This window comes from Symphodus melops (assembly GCF_947650265.1).
Source record: "Symphodus melops genome assembly, chromosome: 20".
NCBI lineage: Eukaryota > Metazoa > Chordata > Actinopteri > Labriformes > Labridae > Symphodus > Symphodus melops.
Genome location: NC_136710.1, coordinates 3,884,851 through 3,906,801, shown reverse-complemented (window position 1 = coordinate 3,906,801; position 21,951 = coordinate 3,884,851). Strand labels below are relative to the sequence as shown.

Below are 21,951 nucleotides of genomic sequence, written 5' to 3'. Positions count from 1 at the left end.
ACACACTCTTGTTCCAAATTGAGATACAAAATACGGTCGTGGGTTTTTTTCATAATGTGACCTTTCGGGTGTCTAGTAAAATAAAATAAACGAGTGTGAACACCAGTTTTTGCAAACCAATATATCAATATTTGTATAAATAAATACATCAATTCAAAATATCTCTGTATTGTGAATGTTGAGATGAAGCTAATATTTGAGACTAGTTAGGAATCATCAATACGCAGCTGAGGTAACAGTAAGGTTTAGTGTGAATTGTGCCTTCATCTCCTCAGGAATAATTCTGTATTGAAAAAAGCCTTGTATGGCTTCCCTCGGGATCAATAAAGTATCTATCTGTCTAGTTATTCAAATGAGTGACTTGCATCATTACATACATTCATGTCGTGTTCGCTTGGCTTTGAATATGCTTTGCATGTGTTTTTTTTCCGGCCTCCCAATATAACATTCCGATTCCTGACTGGATTAAACATTGTGTTCTGGATGGGCTGCTGACTGACAGCTAAACAGCTCGTTGTGTTTAGTTCAGCTTGACTCTAAATGAGCGAAGATGCAGCAGACTCTGTTTCTCCTCATTCTGATGGGTAAGTCGTTTTTTGTTTTTTAATTCAAAGTTTGTTCCCGTTCTAATAAGTTTTTAAACAGAAGTTACTTTAATGACCGCCTCCAACTTTCCGTGTAACATCCTTACAATCATATACAAAGGATTATTATGGCCCCATTAAGGGGATTCTTTTTACTTTATTCTTGATTAAAGTTGTATATTGATGAGAATAAAGTCGTAGGAGAAGAGAGTCAGACATTTAGGAGAAAAAGGTCAAACATATACAAGATTACATTCATTATTTTAGTCTTTAGTTTTATCCGCAATGCAGCAGCCGCGTGTACACACACACACACACACACACGCACGCACGCACGCACGCACACACACACACACACACACACACACACACACACACACACTCGGCATTAATGATTAATGCTTGCTTAGCTTGTCAGCTGGAGGACCCCGGATATTTCATGCCAAGGTTTATGGCTTCTTCATCAATGGATCAAGTTTAATGTGTATACAGCGCCAACTCATAATAAATGTAATCTCAGAACTGAAATTAGCGGTTAAACACACAAAAATAATCTCTAATATTTTGAAAAGTTAAATATTATGTAAACAAACTTTAAATAACAAGGTTATCAGAACAGTGAGGAATTTGACACTCGAAATTGATCTGAAGATGAAACCTATCGGACAGCCTCCTCACCTTTCAAAAAGAAAATCAAAAAGAAAAAGATGGATTGTAGTGTGTCCTGAGTACTCGTTTTAAATTTCATGAAATAATCTCAAGCCTGTTGTGCTATGTCATCACTTTGATCTTCTCTTTGTTTACAGGTCAGTGTTTCTTCATCACTTCCCACCTCTATGAGTACTACCTGATTAAACAGAAAAAGACCTGGGCTGAAGCTCAGAGCTACTGTAAAGATAATCACACAGACCTGGCCACAGTGTCTGACATGACAGACAATGAGAGACTCAGTGACATCATGAAAACACAGGAAGCGTGGATTGGGCTCCGCAGCAACGACGGAGAAGAGAACAGGAAGTGGCACTGGTCTTTGCCAGGAGTGTCAGGAGAGGTGTTAAGCACTATGAAGCCTCACTTTGCAAAGAATCAGCCGAATGATGCAAATGGGATTGAAAACTGTGTCTTCATTCGTGATGCAGAATGTCACGATGCTCCCTGTGATCAAAGCCATAAATTTGCATGCATCCATGGTAAGAAAATATTGAATACAAATTTGACACTATACTTTAATGTAGAAAATATCTGAACCAAAAGTCAAAGTATTCTGTGGTAAAAAGTGTTTCAATATGTTTCCTCTGAACATCTACAGAAACGAAGCCACCCGATGAAAGAATCGTTTTAATCAACGAGTGCCTGAACTGGACACAGGCTCAGAACTACTGCAGAGAACATCACACAGACCTGTTCAGTGGACTAGATCAACTAGATCTGTTAAAAAACAAAACTCTAAATTTGAATGACAGTAAATGCGGGGATAAGAACAGTTTCTGGATCGGCCTGTTCAGAGACACCTGGAGTTGGTCAGATGGGAACAGCTCATCTTTCCGACGCTGGGATCAGGGTTTGCCGATGGATGGAGTCGACAAAAAGGAATGTGCAACTGTGTTAAAGGGTGACGGGAAATGGAGCTCTGCTAACTGTGAGGAACGCAAACACTTCGTCTGCTATGATGGTAAGGCCAGCAAAGGTCTGCCTCGATTATTTTCTCGTGGTTCGTTAGTTAGTTGCTTTTATTGTCTCCTTTAGGACACATGTACACATACAGCACATAACAAAAACACAGAACACAATACTCTACCAATACAACATCATTAATTCTATTACACTTATTATTCTATTACACTTTACTATACCATCGATCATTGAACAGTCCCTTTATGAATCTCTCACCCAGTCACACACACACACACACACACACACACACACACACACAATCTTGCCCTATCTTATAATTTCATGGAGGTAGGTATGTAGGACAGCTTGTATCTATTTGATTTGCAGTTTAGTTTAGGTATTGTTTTTAAAATCAAGGTTTTCTTCATTTAAAAAAAAAAACAAAATCCTGTCTGCACATGCTAGCACATCCAACCCAAAACACTCTAACAGAGGAGACAGTCACCTCAGAACATCAGAAGGTAAGAGATCTTCCGCCTACAGATCCAGGACAAGGTGCAGTGGAGATCATGCTTTTTCTATCTAACACAAAATCCACAGCTCTGTCCGTCTTGTGTTACACTGGAATCAACTCGTTCTTTAATATTGAATATTGTTGTTCTTGTCTGTTGCTTTCCAATGCTTTGTTTTTTATCTGTCTGGATCAATGATGTTGTGTTTAAAGTGCTATATAAATAAAGTTGAGTTGAGTAAGGGGCCCCTGAGGGCTCACAAACTGAAAACCAAATCAGAGGCCCAAAATGGGGAAATTTTGCAATGACTGTTGGAAACCTCCCTAAAGTGGGGCCCATCTGACAGCATTAACTTTACAAGTTATAATAACGTAATTGACACATCAGCTTTACTGGGAACTTTTTTCAGTGAATAAATGCACCCTTTAGTGTGAGGACAGGTATCAACGATCAACCAAATAAAGCTGCTGATATGATCTTGTGTTTTTCTCACCTTCCTTCCCTAACAGACAAAGTGATCCTGGTCCAAGAAAATAAGACGTGGGAGGAGGCCTTATATTACTGCAGAGAGCATCACGACGACCTGGTCACCATCACTAACGTCATCGAGCAGAGATGGGTTCAACACAAAGCCAAGAACGCCCAGACCTCCCATGTATGGTTGGGACTGCGTTACACCTGCACTCTTGATTTCTGGTTCTGGGTCAGTGACCATGTGGTCAACTACACGAACTGGGCCCCAGGTCAAAAAAATGATTGCTGTGACATGTCCGGAGCCATGGAAAAAGGGGGAGATTATAAGTGGATCAAAAAGCAGGACGAGGAGGAGTTAAACTTTATCTGCTCCAAGGTTTTGAAGGATAAAAGTTCTTTTTCCTAAATGTTGTTAATAGAAATCTGACTCCTCTAAATAATCACCTCAAACCTCTGCGCATTCTTTTGATGGGATGAGAGGAATGACTGGAGGCGTCTCTTTCAGGTTAACAGAGTTTATTAACCCGATGAATCAAGAATAGAAGTTACAGAGTCTCTGGGTTCAAACCACGCGTCCCTGACAACAGACAGATGCTGGATCAGTTCACGAAGTCTGAGCCCCGACTATCTTTCCCTGAACCCTTTTATACATTAGACAGAGATTATCTAACCAAATTATGCATTCAAGAATGTGCGGTTTCCTTCCTCCGATTGGGGCAACTTCCAAATTATGCGTCTTCGGATGAGTGCTTCCCCTTTTCTCATTGGTGCATCAAACTCCCGAATCCTTTCACCTCCTGTAGGGGAAGACACATCCTGCCTGGCCTGTTTCTTATCACAAGAAAGACATCTAGTCTAGTAACCAATTCCTTTTAAGGAGAAGACAATTTAGGTAATTAAGAATCAAGACTCACTCAACCTATATAAAAGTGGGTGAGTGATTAACTGTTCAGGGCCTTAAACTAAACCTATGTTTGAGTTGGTGAGTGATTCAATTTAAAGGGCCACATCAAACACATGTTGGAATGTGCACTCACTCCTGCAAGCCCTCTTCACACAAACACCTTACTGAAAAGTCAGACAATTTTATCAACACACACAAACCTGGAATAAAACATGATAAAATAACTGTTATAATATAAATGTAAGCGAACATCATTCAAACTGTAAATATCAAACCTTTGCTTTGGACCGGGTGATGAAACTTTATTGCAGTAAACACTTTGATTATAAGCAGAAAAAGGCCTAATATTCTATCAGTTTGAAAAACCCAATTTCCAAACTGGTAGCATGTATTCTATATATTCAATGACTTATGCACTACTGTGTATGTTTATTGCATGGCCTTTTAGAAAAAGTAGGGAGTACAATCCACATAGTTTGAATCACACACTGACCTGTTTATTCAAAAACATCTGAAGTACTCGAATGTTTGCTGACAGATGATTCTGATGCTTTTGGTTGTTGGACTTCTTGTAATCATTGTCTAATAAAGTCCACGTTTTTAGGCATCATTTCTTATTTGTTCGATATTTTAAATGTATAAATTATTATATGAACTGTTTCGCTTCTCACATACAACATTTATGCTTTTTTTTTGAGACATGGGGATTGTTATACTGTGTTTAAATTGACTTTAGTAATGATAACATTTGAGAGTTTTATGTAAGTGGGTGTTTGACGTTTTCAATGCTTAATAAACTTTGAGTGATCACTAAGAGTTGTTGTTGTTTTTGTTGTGTACCCTCATCTGATCGTTTTCTCATAGCCTTAGCTTTAATCCACACATGAGTTTGATTTCTATAAATTCAACCTTTGCTATAAGCAAACTTTACAATGTTAAGATGTGACGACAAAGTGCCGGTCACTTTGTCGTCACAAGTGTCGTCCCCATTTATCCTTCACTTCCCACCTGAAAAATCACAGAGTCCGTACTCGGTCATGATTTCTGTTCGTAAATATTGAACACCTTTTTAATATTTACATTTTCAAATGGGGACGACCCTGATCGTCTTCTTGACACACTTCACTCCTGCAGGAGAATCTTTGGAACCATCAGACAATCAGGTTTTTTGCTGACTTTGAAAAAGGCCAAAACAATCCTCCTGATTATCTTGCAGCGTGTACCCCCGCGTTAACGACACAGTGGAGTTGCACATTTTACGTGTTCATAACTTAGCAACACTAAATGCATGAAGGAGCAATACACACTTCGTGGAAACAAGCTGAACCCCCAAATCTTCAAAACATAGCTCAACATTTGACTAGCAAACATGATTTGCATTTATTTCCAACCTTAGCGGCGGCTTTCTGTTGGATGTTTGTTAGACAGCGAGCAGTTCAGCGTCCATCTTTGTTTGTTTTCTATGGAATTATTCAAATAACGTAGTAATAAAGAGATGTTGATTTCTCCTTATATGTCCATGGATCCCTCTGACAGTGACGACGACTGACACTTTTACAGTAAAATATTTGAATCCTGTCACGGGTGTGGTCTGGCGTGTTAGAAAGGAAGGTTTTAGTTCTCCTCAGAGCAGACCACATCAGCGCATGGAGGAGAAACATCACAGAGAAAAGTCATCAGAAGTGAGTTTGAACTTTATTCTGTCATCTTGAAGTTCATGTTGTGTTTTGTTTTTCATTTTGTAAATTTAAAGTTTATATGGAAGTTTTTATGTACAGTTTTATACATTATTTAAGGAAACAGAAATTCTCCTTCAGATCTTTTTGTAATTGACTTTTTTCTTTTTTGACTTTATTATAACAATTAATTAAACGTTGAATTCTGTTTCCACCAATCTATTTCTGTCTCACAAATCACAGAGACAGCAGCTCATTATAATGACTTTGCCTATAATTCCACCGTTGCTACGGTAACGTCCGCAATGTGAAGCTTGTGACGACATCGTGCCGAAGTTATGACAGATACAATCTTTTTTAAATTTTTCCCCAGAACTTTTATGAAATGAAAGATGTTCTGAATGAATCATAACTAGAACATTTGAAGCCGATAATCTTCTGATTAATGTTGCTGTTATTTTTATCTGTCATTTTGACGTTAAATTAACTGCTGTGGGTTCAAAAAGGAATTTGGGAATTTCATGTTTATCCTGGTAGAAAATTCGATTTTGGTCTGATTAGTTATTGACATAAACTGTAAGGCGTCTTTGTCCATATTTTTTTTATTTTCCAGTCTGCGTATACAGTAGTGTTTGACTATGTTTTGCACTTATGTATCTTCCTTATTGCACTGATATTTGCATTCAGGAGGGAGTGGAGCATTTTTTTTTCTACCTGTGTTTGTTTGTCAGCAGGCTTAATAATCAGTTTCATCAAACAGACCAACGATGCAGAACGCTTTGTTTCTGCTCACTGTGATGGGTAAGTGATCGTGCTGCCTGCTTTATAGTTCTGCTGCTGTACTGCTGCATGTTTTTAGAAACTCTAGCAAAAGTGACTAAAACCTTAAAGGAAGAATGTGAGACCTTTTGATCCAGTAGATGTCGCCCTTGAGCACCAAAACAAACTGTGGTGTGGCCACACCTCCGCTCTCCTGCAGCGACACGCCTCCAACCCCTCTCCACTCCAGTTGCATGAAGGAATTTAGAATTAGAACAAATCATTTTACTTATTGTGTTAGCAGGCTAATGTTAGCACGTTTTAGTTAGCCTGTAGCTTCACATTGCATACATGTGCGCATAATGAAACATACTGTTCAATTTTCAAAATAAAGTTTGTCAGTATGATCTGAGAGCCCACACTGAACATGTTAAAGCAGGATGTCGATAAAGTTTCCTTTGGAAACTCCCACAGATAAAAGAAAGTCTTCACCAAATTCCAAATGTGCCAGGAATGCATCAAACCGCCATGACAGGAGCAGCTGATCAGTCAGTGATCAATGCGACTGAGCTGAAATACGACCTGACTTTAAAATCGATCATGCAACTCAAATATCAGGACAGAATCAGCCTAAATTCTTCCAGTATATTCCCAGCCAAAGCCAGTTTTCTATGAAATCAACATTCATTCTACACTCTAACTCTAACAACTGAGCTGCAGTATTTCATGACGACTTAAAAGTTCAATCTGGCAGTAATGCTTTCGAAACATTTTCTTGTTTTAGGTCGGTTTGTCTTCTTAACTTGTCAGCAGAAAGAGTACCACCTCATTGAACAGAACAAGACCTGGGCTGAAGCTCAGAGCTACTGTCAAGATAAATACACAGACCTGGCCACAGTGTCTGACGTGACAGACAATGAGAGACTCAGTGACATCATGAAAACACAGGAAGCGTGGATTGGGCTCAGCAGCAACAAAGGAAAAGAGAACAGGAAGTGGCTCTGGTCTTTGCCAGGAGTGTCAGGAGAGGTGTTAAGCACTTTGAAGCCTCCCTTTGCAGATAATCAGCCGAATGATGCAAATGGTCTTCAGAACTGTGTCTTCATTCATAATGAAAAATTTGAAGATTCATACTGTACTACAAACGTTAAATTTGCATGCATCAATGGTAAGAAAATATTGAATACAAATTTGACACTATACTTTAATGTAGAAAATATCTGAACCAAAAGTCAAAGTATTCTGTGGTAAAAAGTGTTTCAATATGTTTCCTCTGAACATCTACAGAAACGAAGCCACTCGATGAAAGAATCGTTTTAATCAACGAGTGCCTGAACTGGACACAGGCTCAGAACTACTGCAGAGAACATCACACAGACCTGTTCAGTGGACTAGATCAGCTAGATCTGTTAAAAGACAAAACTCTACATTCTAAAGACAATAAATGCGGGAATAAGAAAAGTTTCTGGATCGGCCTGTTCAGAGACACCTGGAGTTGGTCAGATGGGAACAGCTCATCTTTCCGACGCTGGGATCAGGGTTTGCTGAAGGATGGAGTCGACAAAAAGGAATGTGCAACTGTGTTAAAGGGTGACGGGAAATGGAGCTCTGCTAACTGTGAGGAACGCAAACACTTCGTCTGCTATGATGGTAAGGCCAGCAAAGGTCTGCCTCGATTATTTTCTCGTGGTTCGTTAGTTAGTTGCTTTTATTGTCTCCTTTAGGACACATGTACACATACAGCACATAACAAAAACACAGAACACAATACTCTACCAATACAACATCATTAATTCTATTACACTAATTATTCACTTTACTATACCATCGATCATTGAACAGTCCCTTTATGAATCTCTCACCCAGTCACACACTCACACACACACACACACACACACACACACACACACACACACACACACACACACACACACACACACACACACACTATTTTATAATTTAATGAAGGTAGATATAAAGGACAGTTGATATCTATTTAATTTGCAGTTTGGGAGAATTTATATTTTTAGTTTCTTGTATGATTTTTTTGGTAAAGTTCGGGAGGTAGATTCATTTTGGCAGAGAATGTTTTAGAAATATATTTGACTCATATTTACTTGAATTGCCTAAATAAACTTTTTTGAATTTGACTTAATCAGGAGGGAAGTCAATAAAAATCATTAGAAACCTTGGAGAAAGCTTTAAAAAATGCCCCTGAGGAAGAAGCCAGCCTAAAGTAAATATTGGACATGATTCTACACGTTGGTAAAATCTTCAGGATAACAGTGGGCTGCAAGTCCAGTGCCAATCTGCCTCTGTAACTATCCAGTGTTTTACGTCAGGGTCGTTGCACTCAGAGACCATCGGTGGGCGCCAAAACTCTCCAATTAAAATCCCTCTGTAACCTTGCTCCAAGACATGTGGTCTAAAGGGATATTTTTCCTGTTCCGTTCACTGACATTTGAACATATATGAGACTGATGATGTCGATAGATTTTGAACAATGGCCACCAATGTTTTCAACATTTGCATTTGTGCTGTGTTACTTTTTTCTTCCACGACAGACGAAGTGATCCTGATCAAGCAGATAATGACGTGGGACGAGGCTGTAAATTACTGCAGAAGGAATCACCATGACTTGGTCTCCGTCACTAACCCTCACAAGCAGAGATGGGTTGCAGCCAGAGCCAAAGAGTCTTCAAGCACGTATGTTTGGCTGGGACTGCGCTACACCTGCGTTTTGGATCTGTGGTTCTGGGTCAATGACCATCTTCTCTGCTACGAGAACTGGGATGACTCAGTCGAAAAAAACACTGACTGTGTGCATGCTGTAGCCATGAAAAAGGAGAATGGAAAGTGGGTCAAAAAGGCTGATACTAACACATTTGATTTTGTCTGTGCTTTAAAGTAAAAACCCAACCTAACCCCTTTATATTTCTGCTGGATTTTCCTTAAGCAACAATAACGCTCAACAGCACTAGTTAGACTAGGCAGTTAAATAAGTGGTTATGTATAACAAATAACAAGGATTTATGACATTAATATGGCTAATTACGTATTATTAGCTACATTACAGCTATACAACTTTGCAATCTATGCGCTCATTCAGAATCAGTTAAAAAACTTTAAGTGGAAAAAGTTTCTTAACAGTGTGTTTCTTTCAGCACGCCTATTGTTTGCTTAAACAAGATTTTTTGACTTTTTCTTTGTTAAACTCTGTGATGTTTACATGTGATGCATTTAAAGAAAGCAGTGGATCTGAACTGGTGGGTCTGGACCCAAAAGAGGGTCAAGGAGATGTTTTTAGTTGGACATGAATGCGGGCCTTGGAGGAAAAAAGGGCTGTCAAAAAGTTTATCATGCCCTTTTTAAACACGTGTTTTACAACCTGAGGCTGAAACTGCATAACTTTCTATTACATACTTAATCTGAGTGGTTGAAAAGTTGGGTTAAACATTTTCATGAAGGAGTTGATGGTGTGCTGGGTCTAGAGAACCACAGATGTACAGCATTATTTTTTGTATTGATTACATTTTTGCAGTTTTATCTTCTAAGTCAGATTTACAATTTAGTTTTTTGTTTTTTTTTTAACTGAAAAATTGCAACTGTTGGTAAACAAAATGAAATAAATAGAATAACTTAAGTGTAAATGGATTTCAAGCTTTATGTATTTGTCTAATCAAGATTAAAGGTTACACTTTCAACAAGAAACACTGAAACTCATGCTGTCATTCAAGGCTCGAGCTCCAACTCCTGAATCATAGCGCCCTCTGGTGGGCATTCAAGGAATCTCACAGGAGACCGACATGTTTAAAGCGGATTGTAAGGATACCCTCAAGGCCTGAAGTTAATTTTATGACTTATTTATAACACCAAGTTTGACTCAACTTGACAACTCATCCAGGGAATAGATTTTATTAGTGTTCACCTGGCTTGTTCTAATCTCTTCTGATAATAAATATTATTTTAATTATCTACACTTTTTTATAAGACTTTTTAATTTGTAATTTTATTATTCAATTCAAACCAAACTATTTTAATTTAACTATTATTGTGTGTCTCTCCCTGAGTTGAATTGATCCTAGATCAACACAAATAACTAGATTCAATGAATCAGATTTGTGAAAAGTTAACAGACAAAACACTTACACAAGACACCAAGTCACCCAGTTTATCAGAGAGACTGTGACTGTTTATGTCCTCTCTGAAACATTTAGAAAAAAAACAACAACAAAAAATCAGGTGACAGAAACGCAAGAAGGGAGCGGAAGGAAGTGTCGTGACGTCACACTTAGACACAGCTCGAGCGCTCTCACGTCGCGGCTTTCATCACATCACCTTATTATTATTATTATTATTTTTAAGTGTCAACCTGTCAAACGAAATGGAGGGTCCTTACGAATTCCCCGTGTTCTTCGAATGTGTGAGCGTAGACGGTGATCAGAAGAAGAAGATCGAGAGTTACTTTAAAATCCGCCGCAGATCAGGTGGTGGTGAGTGCGGACCTGTGACGAACATCAGCGACAAAGTTTACAGCATCGCTTTTAAAGATCGGGATGGTAAGTTGCATGATGTGTTGGGTTGTTTGTGTCCGAATAGTTCTTTGATTTGTTTTTTGTTTTTGTTTTTTTCATTTGATTAGATCGTCGTGTGCTGATGAAATTGAAAGTGAAAGTATGCAATGGGAGCACAAAAAAACTGTAGCTACGTATACAGGGACAGACCCTGATCAAATTACATTCAGGTCCACTTTCAAACATTTTGAAGTTCAGTTTTTTTCAGCTGACGAAATTAAACTCAACCAACAACAAAAGCTGTATTGTTTTACTTTCACATTTGATTCACGCTTCACTAAATGATTTGATTTACAGACATCATTTACAGATTTTGATATTTCGGTCTCATGTTATTTGTTGATTTCATTGTTTCTATATAAAATGTGAATATACTATAGGTTTGTTATATAGCCGAACAGAAACGCACGTCATAATCACAGAGCAAGGTCACACACACAACAGTCTCTGTAATATGTGGTTTGAGAAATGTTATGAAACACATGAGAGATGGGGGGTATAAGAGCAGTAAACTAGTTGGACTTTCAACATATTGTTGCCAGGGCAACGATGAATTGTGTCACACCTTTGCTTCTCGTTTGTTTATCTGTGCAGTTATTACGTGACTGTTGGTATTCGGGTCATCCTGTAATCATTTCTCCTCTTGTTTAAATGGTAAATGGACTTGAGCTTGTATAGCGCTTTTCTAGTCTTCCGACTACTGAAAGCGCTTTTACACCACAGATTACACCTACCCATTCACACCCATTCACACTGATGGCTGGTTATATGCCCATTTTAGTAACTAATTCCATTCACGCCACATTCATAGGCCTCAGACGCAGCAGGGGGAGCAATTTGGGGTTAAGTGTCTTGCCCAAGGACACGTCGGACATGTTGCTCGCAGGAGCTGGGGATCGAACCCTCGAACTTCCGATTGAGGGACGACGACTCTACCAACTGAGCCACAGCCGCCCACGTTTAGAAGAATATCATTCAACACAAGACAGAAGAGAGTTCCCATAAGTGCCTCTTTTAGGCTAATATATAACATTTTGGCTAATATATAGCTGGGGAAAGTGAAAGTATAACTCTGTTTTGACCAACACACAAAGCCTGGGGAAATTCCAGATCCACATTACAAGCATACTTTTACTCTCACTTAAAGGCAGGTGTGTTATTTTTTGCAGAGGAAGGTATAACACACAAAAAAGTAATGAGTTATGTGTTGTTATCTGTATTAGCTCAGCAGAGGGTGCTGCAGAGATCTGAGCACGTCCTGGAGTCTGCTGGTGGTCCTGTCAAACTGATGGTGCGAAGCAGCCCGACATCTGGCAGAACGTCATTGAGCCCGATACAGGACTTCTCTCTATCACAGGTAAGTGTGGAACATTTTCTCATTAAATGCAACGGCCTGCTGAGTTATGTTTCACTGTAAGAAAAATAGCATATCGTTTGTCATGAGAGTACTTCAGAGTTTGTGTTTCGGGACAAGGGCCACACCAGCAAGAAGATGCTTTTAAAAAAAAGGTTGCTGTTTAAGAATCGGTCATGCTCATTGACTTAACATAAATATGGACGATCTATAATCTCCTGTTTTAACAAAGATGAGGCCAAAATTCCCCTTCAGTAGCACAGACAGGTTGGGCTGGTCAGATATCTCTATGCAGGCAGCACTGCAGGAACAGCATTTGTCAACAGAGCTGTCAATCGTGGCATCTGTCTATTTTTAGCAGTGTGGGGGAGCTTCAATATTAGCAATCGAACACCCTCAGGACTTTCTGAATCGGGGGAAGGAGATAAAAACAATGTGGGAAAGGGAATTGGGGAAAAAATGGTGCAGATTACAAGACTACAAGAAGAGAAGGTTGTTTAATAAGTGCTTTATAGAATGGCAGAGGCGTGGTCCTTCTCCTGAAACTCAGTTGTTGGACATTGTCAATAATCATTCAAAACATAAACCAATAAAAGAGTAGAAGTTTTTCAGAGTGCTATGGGAGGGGAATTTCACACTTGCCCTCCCACTCCTGAAATGATCCTAAAATGTACAGACTTCTTGTAGGGAATCTTTACTTGCGAGCTTACAGGCAAAAATCTGGATGATGTCCGGATAAAAAAAAAAAAAGTGGCTGTTTGAATGCACAATTTAAACTCATCATGAATGTTTCAGGGAATTTTTAGAGTTTTTGTTTATGGTAATGTGTGAAAAAAATTGAAAAAATTGTCGTTTGTTATTTTCGTAATATTCTGTGAGTCTCAAACATTTAAAGGATTAATGTAAAAAATATAAATGTAAAATATGAGTATTCTGTATATCTTTTTTTTTTTTTTTTACAGCAGAGTCAGCCGTCATCTCTTACTCCGAGCTCTCTTACAAGTGGGGAAGAGCATGAACTACATGTTGATAATTACCTCCTTCGTTACCTAAAGGAATGTCCGAAAGTTAATCAAGCACTTGAGAAAGAACTCGCCTCTGTTTCCTGCTCTGCCCAGCTTTTCCCAGAGGAAGGTAGGGTGATAGTTAGGTGTCTACCTCCGCCCGATGCTGTTCATGACAACACAGATTGGAAAGTTCAAGCAGCCACAGTCTTTGATGGTTACATGTGCCACTATGAGGTTGAACCTAACAAAGTTAAAGCTTTGCTTCAGACCTACGGCTCGGCTCAGATCACATACGATGTGAAAGTTTACAGCGAGGTTGGGATGGCTGTTGTTGTAGGGAGGTGTCCACAGGTGGAGGCTATGTTGACGGCTGTAGAGGACTTGCATATTAAACAAGGGCTACGTTCCGGTAAGAAACAAACCAGCTTTCGCCGACTAGGCAAGGCCAAACTTTGCCTCCTCTGGAAAGAGATTGAGAACAGTTTGCGACGTGATTTTCCAGACTTGAAGGTCACCCAAGGAGACGTAGGTCAGATCATCTTGGAAGGTTCCACGGAGGAAGTCGTCAAAGCTGGGCATTTGATCTCGAATGAGGAGAAGCTGGTGTTACAAAGAACAGTTTCTGATGTAAGCCCACACTTTTTGGCTTTCCTGAGGAAGGCCTTTGGAGAACCAACAAGGCTTGGGGACTTTTTAGATGTTGGAGAACAAGTGGAAATAGAACTAAGAGATGCTGAGCTGTGTATATACACTTTCTCTGCCAATAAACTGGACGACACAGAAAGAAAACTGCATGAAAAGTTCAAGGAAGCCACATATTATATTCCTTACAGTTCCATTGTTCCATCTGAGCTTCAGGAAAAGCTTAAGAGCAAAACAATTGAGATAAACCAAGAACAGTATCGGGCTCAGGTTGTGTTTAGCTCAGACAACAAGGTGTGCTTACTGGGCCACACAAAGGAGTTTGAAGAGCTGACTAGTGTTGTCGAACAGTTCATTTTGGACCATTCTTGTACTGAAGGCCAAGTAATTCTCCCATTCCCAGAGTTAGCACAAGAGTTACCAGAACTACTGCAGCTGCATAAGTTGGACTGTTCAGGGGTAACAATCCGTCCTTTGGCAACTTCCTCTAGTCCCATGGTTCTGCTGGAAGGTCCAATGTTGAAAGTTACGGAAGTTAGGAACTGGCTGGGTCCATTTCTGGACTCCCTTGTTCAGGACAGAGTCACCATTGACATGCCAGGGGCAGGGAGGTATTTTGAAAGTCCCTCTGGAAGAGAGAACATTTTTAGTGTCGCTAATTCTCAAAAGTGTCTCTTAAAGCTTCAAGAGCAACCTTTTACGTCAAGACAGGGTTGGGCATCATGTACCCTTGCTACTTACAGCCTCCCAGGAGGGCTTAAGGTGCTGGTGAGTCAGGGGGACATCACTAAACAGAATGCTGATGCCCTGGTGAACGCTGCCAATGAAAGACTTGAACATGGTGGAGGGGTTGCTGCTGCCCTGAGCAAAGCTGGTGGCCCTATGGTGCAGAAGGAGAGCAGTTTACTCGTAAAGCAAACTGGAAAAATAGCTACAGGTGAAGTGGTAGTCACCACAGGTGGGAACTTGAAGTGCAAGAAGTTGCTGCATGCTGTTGGACCAATAGGTGGGAAATCAGGTGGCAAAGAGAGGGCGTTGCTGGAAAAAACAGTCCTGTCTGCTCTGAATTTATCAGAAGCGATGGAATTTGAGTCCATAGCCATGCCTTGTATCAGCTCTGGCTTGTTTGGTGTTCCGGTAACTGTGTGCTCCGAGGCTATCGCAACTGCTATAAAGGAATTCAGCAGTCAGGAAGGCAGAAGTCTGAGCAGAATCATGCTGATTGATAATAGAGAAGATGTTGTGAGGACAATGCAGGAAGCATGTGATAGGATTCTTCAAGGGATCATTTGCAGAACAAATGAAAGTGGTAGGGAGTTCCAGAGGGCACAAGATGCAGCAGGAGGAGCAACTGCTGGATTTCCAGAAGATGTCCATTTTGAGATCATTCAAGGAACCATCGAGACCCAGCAGGTGAGAAACTATGATACGCTATAAAACCGCATTTTGATTCATGACTGCAAGGGTTTCAAACTCTGATGTCACTTGCATACGTTTGGGGCCATAAAAGTTTGCATTGGCAGCGGAGAAGACCATAACTCAGCGGAGAAGACCATAACTCAACTCTTTATTTATCAGTCCAATATTTTCACTTAGGTTTTTAGCTTTATCAAGATTCAGAAAAAACAATGGAGCGATGGCATGGCAGGCTTTAAGCTTTAAACATCATGTCTCAAAAGGACCTTGCTATGTGTTCGTCTTCTCCAATACAATCAGCCTTTTCTTTATGTAAGAGCCAGGATGACTATATGTTTCAGTATCGATATTTTGTTCAACCCCGTCCTTACATCCAGACTCGATGAACCTATCTTCATTTTCAGGATTATTTGTGTGCCAATTATGATGAAGAACATTGTTGCATACATCTAGGTGGATTATCTGGTATGTCCAATGGCTGGGCATGATCCTCTCTCTACCCGTATTGGACACATTTTGTCAGCCGTGGTTGGACGTCAGCTGACTGTAAAGTTTTACCAGGCAGCAGGGGGCGCTACATTGCCTGGTGACACAGTTTTGGTGGAGGACTTGCCTGGACTTCAATCGAAAGGAGTTATCTTCCTCAACCTCCTTCCTTGGGATAAAAACCAACAGGGATCTGCAATCAAGGTAAATTTGGTGTACAATAAGTATCTCTGTGTGGGCTTGGTTACACAAGCTTCAATGTGTTGTTTGTTAACCTCGACCATCCTTACATTTTACAGGCTCTGAGGCAAGGCATTCAAAAAGTTCTGGCTTCCTGTGGGATCAGAGGTTGTAGGTCGGTTGCACTTCCGATGCTTGGCTGTGGGGCTGTGCTGCGTTTCCCTCACAGCGTGGCATCCAGGGTTGTTCTGGAGGAGATCAAAGAATTTGAACGGAATCGACTTAGTAAAACAGCTTTCCTTGTCCGCACAGTCATTCACCCGAGTGACAAAGACTCTAGCAAGGTATTGAAAAGGCTGTAGCATGCCATACTACTGCACAAACAATACACACAACCATCTACCATTGATTTTGTGGGCTTTGACTTTTGTAACGTATGCTTTATATTATGCCCTTAAAGCAATTACCTATTTTCTTAGTAGAAGACCAACTTAAAGAAGGTTTTCCTACTATGAAATTGGAAGTATTTTCCAAAAGTATTCGGAGAATGTCGCCATGTCAAAATAATTACTTACAAAATGTAATGAAACCATTTGCTCCGGTCCAACAGGCCTTCCAGTCCGCCCAGGAACAGTTGCACCTCAGAGGATTCACAAATGATACCAGTCCAAATCAAGGTAGTAATAAACAGATATATTTTTTCTTTAGAATTTTATTTAAAAACTTAAATGTGTTTGTCTCCTCATCTTTGGGTTGGATCAAAAATACTTATTTCAGGGTCATACGGGGAAAGAAATACATCCACTTTCAAGTTATAGCTAATTTATTGGCAACATCAACGTCAGACTGATATATTGTGTTCATTTTGAGTCTTTGACTTTTTGTTTTCAAACAATCTGTAATCGACATGTAACTGTCTTCCTTGGATTTAAGCTTATATCTATGCTAGGCTAATGGTTCCCATAGGTAGTAAACAGTTAGCTAAATAAGACAGAAGATATTGTGCTCTCTGTCCTGTGTCCACAGAGTATTTTTATTGCTTTTACAATTTAATAAATTGTGATCGATTTGATTGGGAAAAAAATCACAATTTTACTCTTCTTTTTCTTTTATTGGAACCACTTTAGCTTCCTTCTACCGCCATGTCTCTGTAAGCAATAACGAGGTCACAGCTACGCTGGGTGGAGTCAAGCTTCAGATGGTCAATGGTGACATCATTCATGAGACTACTGATGTCATTGTCAACACGACCGACTTCTCCAAAAATCAATCTGGTATTGCTGATGTATTTTCTTCATATTTTGTTGGAATTACATGTGCATGACGGCAGCACCTGATATTGGAGTGAAAATATACACGTTAGTAACCTAGGTAAATTTTTACATTTACTGTATGTTAAAAAACTTCACAGGTGTATCCAAAGCCATTCTGACTGCGGCAGGGTCCACTGTTCAAGCAGAATTTGCCAGAGGTAAGATAAACAGTGCACTGAAAATTAGTTTAAGAATCATTTGGCCGGAGCATTTCCATTGATTGAGGTTTAGGTGGCCCTTTACTAACATCAGCGTCTTGCAATCACTTTATCTAAATGGTTTATTGCTCTTAAAGGTCCCATATTAAGCCTCTTCTGGTTTTATATGCTCTTTAGTGTGTTTTCCAGGTATGATCAGGCACATCTATTTCCAAAAAATTCAAAGTCCACGGAAACATGGCTACCTCCTCCTGTCAGCAGTAGTAATAGATATTCTTTAAATTGGTGCTGCATTGAACTGAATCTTTAGTGAAGTCTCGATACGTTAACATCTTACAGATTTGAAGCATACAGCAGCTTACATAGAAAATAATGTTGTTTTTTTGCCAGTGGGCACTCCAGCAGACCATTATCACACCACAGGACCTGGATTGCTAGGCTGTAAAGAAATTATTCATGCTAGTTACATGGGTAACCCTGAGGTAATCCGGAAGAATTGCAAGAAAATACTGAAGCAGTGTGAGAGCAAAGGCTACTGCTCCGCAGCTTTCCCAGCGATAAATACAGGTAAGTATTGAGAGAATATAGATCCATGTGTCAACATTTCACAATTTTAAACTCCAAACGTTTAACTTTAATGTAGTAAGAAATTCAGGTATTTAATTTGTTTTAGTGTGTACCTAACTTTTCTATTTTTTTATGACTCACTTTAAAAAATGTGAGTAAATTAAGTAATTGATAAATAAAAATGATTTAAATGGATTTCGATGGGGTTTTAGTCATTGGCCTGTTTGCTAATCACAGTATTGTATAGAGTTTAAAGAACTGAATGGGAAAAACACTCATTTGACACATTTCAAATACTGATGCTCATCTTCACATACATTCAGGTGCTGCTGGCGTGGATTTCGTCAAAGCTTTCAAAGCCATGCTGGACGGCATGACCTCAGCTATAACAGACTTGAAGCCAAAGTCTCTCTCACTCATCCGTGTCGTCATCCTGGAACAAATTGTGTTTCAGGCGTTCAGGTCCGAAATGAATCTCACTCCAACGTCCATAAACAACTGAAGGCAAAGATGCAGTTCAAGCACTGACTTCATTCTTTCAACTTCTGTCCTGTTGTTCCATTTTATCAGATCAGAGCTGGAGAATCGCTTTGGACTAACAGCCGCTCGTCACCTCACCCTGAAAGGTTGGTTTTCATTATAATGGCTGAACTTTGTGCATTGGCCAAGTTATTATCGAGTGTTTACCACGTTTATGGTCTTTGTTTGTATGCTAATTTTAAGTACAGCTAGGCATGATGGGACCTTTTGAATCTTCCATGATTTGGATCTACTCCTTAAGTCGAAAATGGATCCTAAATAAAAGTGCTGGCTGGCATCTCCTGTATATAATACATCTTTTCAACCAATAGAAGACAATTGTCTATCGAAAACAACCATTACCAATAGTCATTGAATTATTCCAGTCCTACACTCTTAAAAGCTTTTTTATTTCTTGGCCATTTTTATGTCATTGGTTTTCTGTGGATATAATTTCAAACTGATTTTGTGGTAACTTTTGTTCAAGCCAGGTAAATGGTTTATGAGGCATTTAGAAGATTCGATGGGGATGGTTGTGTTGTTTGATTGATAATAAGCAATATCCTAAACGAAAGGTATAGTGATAGTTAATAAACACTCTTGGTTACTTGAGCATGGATTTAATAAGGTCCCATATTCTCTCCTTTTTTGTAGAAAAAGCTAAACAGTTGCTCATGAAGTGTCAAAGCAAGATGCCAAGCTTCTCCACAACGTCAGGACCTCAAGACAAACCCTTCCTCTCCTGTAAGCCACCACCAGCCGTGTTTAGTGTGATCACTTGTGGTGGTCCAGACACCATCAGGACCATCAAGACAGATCTGGAGGGTTTCCTGCAGAAGCAGCTGATAGAGAGAGACGTTGATGTGCACGATTTTTCCAGGCTTGAACCCATGGAGCTGGAAGCAGTGCTGGCAAAAGTCAAAGGCTTAGCAATAAGCGTGGAGGTTCGGAGAAGTCAAGGATCCGAAGGATTGGGTGGAAACAGACCAGGAAACGCAGCTAGAGCCAACGCTCGAGAGGGGGCAGGCTCAAGTAGAGGCGTCTACGTGCTGAAAGGCCTAAAAGAGGACGTTCTAAGTGTCACTGAACTTGTTCACAAAGCAATCCAAAAAGCGCTATGCAAAGATATCCAAGTCAAAGATGAAGCAATGTTGGCTCTTAATGTCCAGTGGTCTCTTCAGGACATCGAGGGAACCTGGCGAGAGCTGAGTGTGCATGACAACTACCTGCTGGAGGAGGCCAACATGAAAAAACAGGTGTCAGTAGTTATAACAGCACCAGACGGCAGGATGGTGAAAGTAAACCTGAGGGCAGGAGAAGCCACAGATTGGTTAACAGGCATCACTTACAAAGTGAAAAGAAGCAAGACTGAAATAAGTATGTCATATTGCACAGATATTTATACTTAGTAAAGTTTATATACCACAACTAGTGTTTTTGCTACAACCTTACCATTCATTTGTGTGACTCCTACTTAAGACTTACAGTTTCCAGAAAACTGGGAACCTATGGAAGAGGAACTCTTCAAAAAGGTGGAGCTGCAGCCTACCTCAAAAGAGTACAAGACTGTGGCTCAAGGTTTCCTTCAGACGGCTAAATACAACATTTGCAAAGTAAGTATGCTAACTGAACAGCATCTGCATTTAACTGTGTTTTAAAATAAGTAGAGAATAAGTATTTCTTTCTTTTCTTTTGTCAGATTGAGCGTGTGCAAAACAGCTACCTGTGGCAAGCCTATTCTGTGTGTAAGCAGCGTATATCTGCTAAGAACGGTCCAGCAGAGCTCGGGGAGAAGGCTCTTTACCACGGCACATCTGCACAGTCCTGCGACTGCATTGAAAGGGACAAATTTGACAGAAGCTACGCAGGAACACATGGTGAGGAATTTGTTCATGTGTCTCTCCTTGTACAAGCTGTGTGAAAGAGTGGGTTGGTCCAAAATCACTATGTCTTATTGAAGTTGACATGCTCTTTTTTTTTTTTTTTCTCACAGCTGCTGCCTATGGAAGGGGAGTTTACTTTGCAGTCAATGCAAACTATTCAGCCGGTGGATTTTCGCCACCAGATGCGTTGGGCCTGAAGCGAATGTATGTCGCTCGTGTCCTTACCGGTCGTTACACAGTCGGTACTTCCTCCATGAAAGCACCACCGCCTCGAGCCTCAGACAAGACCGACTGCTTCGACAGTGTGGTGAACAACCTGCAGACGCCCAGCATGTTTGTGATCTTTCACGATGACCAGGCCTACCCAGAATACCTCATCACCTTCAAATGAAGAAGACGTACTGTAGCTGTGTACTGTTAGCTGATGATGATTAACAAACAAACAAACAAATATCTTAGAATCAACCTTAAATGCCTTCTTTTGGTTCATGTAATTGTTTTTGGAGAGATATTTTTGGGCCATTTAGTTTTATTGGCAAGGACAGCTGAAGAGAGAGGATATGCTGGGAGAAGAGCGAGGTGGATGACATGTAGCAATGGGCCGAAGTCGGGTTCAAACCCAAGGCCAATGCAATGATGACTATATGCTCTGTACTTGGGACACAGGACATTAGGCTGTCCAGCGTTCCTGTGTGTTTCTTTTTTCTTTTTTCTCTCATATTAAGCAAAGTGCAATTATTTTCGTTTGGTACATATCTCTCTATGAGGTGAGGGCATTTTCTTTCAAATCTTTGTGGGGAAAAAAGTCTGATTTAAAGAGGGATTCATTTGTACATACAAGTGTACGTTTGTGTGTGTGAGCATGCCAAGTAAAAATCTCCGGTGTTGGAAAATAAAGCCAATGTTGAAGTTAAAAATCCTGCAGTTTGTCGAGGGTCAGAATAATCGTTAACCGAACCTTTATCTGAAGTTTAAGTTGGATACAACCTTTAACAATGTAACTGGAAAACCTACAATAAAAAGCTGAATAAAATGTAAAATGCTTTTATGGTATGCTTTTATTTACAATGTTGACGTAAACAAAAAGTCAGCCCTTTAGTATAGACTGCAAACACTGGAAAAGTGCCATTTATGTGCTCTATATATAAAAACTACAGTGTTAATAAAATGTTATTTAAAATGACCTTGAAGTCAAACAGGCTCACTTCTTGGCAGTTTTTGGGGTTTTTTTGCTGAATTTTGTTATTTAACTATTTTAGACAGTGATAACGTTTTACACATGAATTCTGGATTATCCCAGGACTGCTCCAGACATCTTCCTGAATTGTT

General features: G+C 39.9%; 2 protein-coding genes across 3 annotated transcripts; both read left to right on the top strand.

Annotated features, from left to right (window-relative positions):
- Positions 1–550: 550 nt before the first annotated feature.
- LOC306841641 (C-type mannose receptor 2-like) lies at positions 551–3,590 on the top strand (the record flags this gene model as incomplete). The annotated part of the gene is made up of 4 exons (XM_079371588.1): positions 551–584; positions 1,391–1,774; positions 1,894–2,256; positions 3,220–3,590. The coding sequence occupies 4 exons, from the start codon at positions 551–553 to the stop codon at positions 3,588–3,590; spliced, it is 1,152 nt and encodes a 383-aa protein (XP_079227714.1).
- Positions 3,591–10,813: 7,223 nt separating this feature from the next.
- On the top strand, positions 10,814–21,655 carry LOC306841722 (protein mono-ADP-ribosyltransferase PARP14-like). Of its 2 annotated transcripts, none has more exons than XM_079371676.1 (15): positions 10,814–11,082; positions 12,321–12,454; positions 13,417–15,513; positions 15,970–16,206; positions 16,302–16,526; positions 16,793–16,859; positions 17,310–17,456; positions 17,594–17,653; positions 18,044–18,220; positions 18,544–18,682; positions 18,791–18,846; positions 19,394–20,116; positions 20,219–20,352; positions 20,439–20,616; positions 20,733–21,655. In XM_079371676.1, exons 1-15 carry the CDS (start codon positions 10,908–10,910, stop codon positions 21,011–21,013), a joined length of 4,830 nt encoding a protein of 1,609 aa, XP_079227802.1. In that variant the 5' UTR covers positions 10,814–10,907; the 3' UTR covers positions 21,014–21,655. The 2 variants fall into 2 exon arrangements, with proteins under 2 accessions (XP_079227802.1, XP_079227801.1); XM_079371675.1 differs by having other exon boundaries at positions 13,414–15,513.
- The last annotated feature ends 296 nt before the right edge of the window (positions 21,656–21,951 follow it).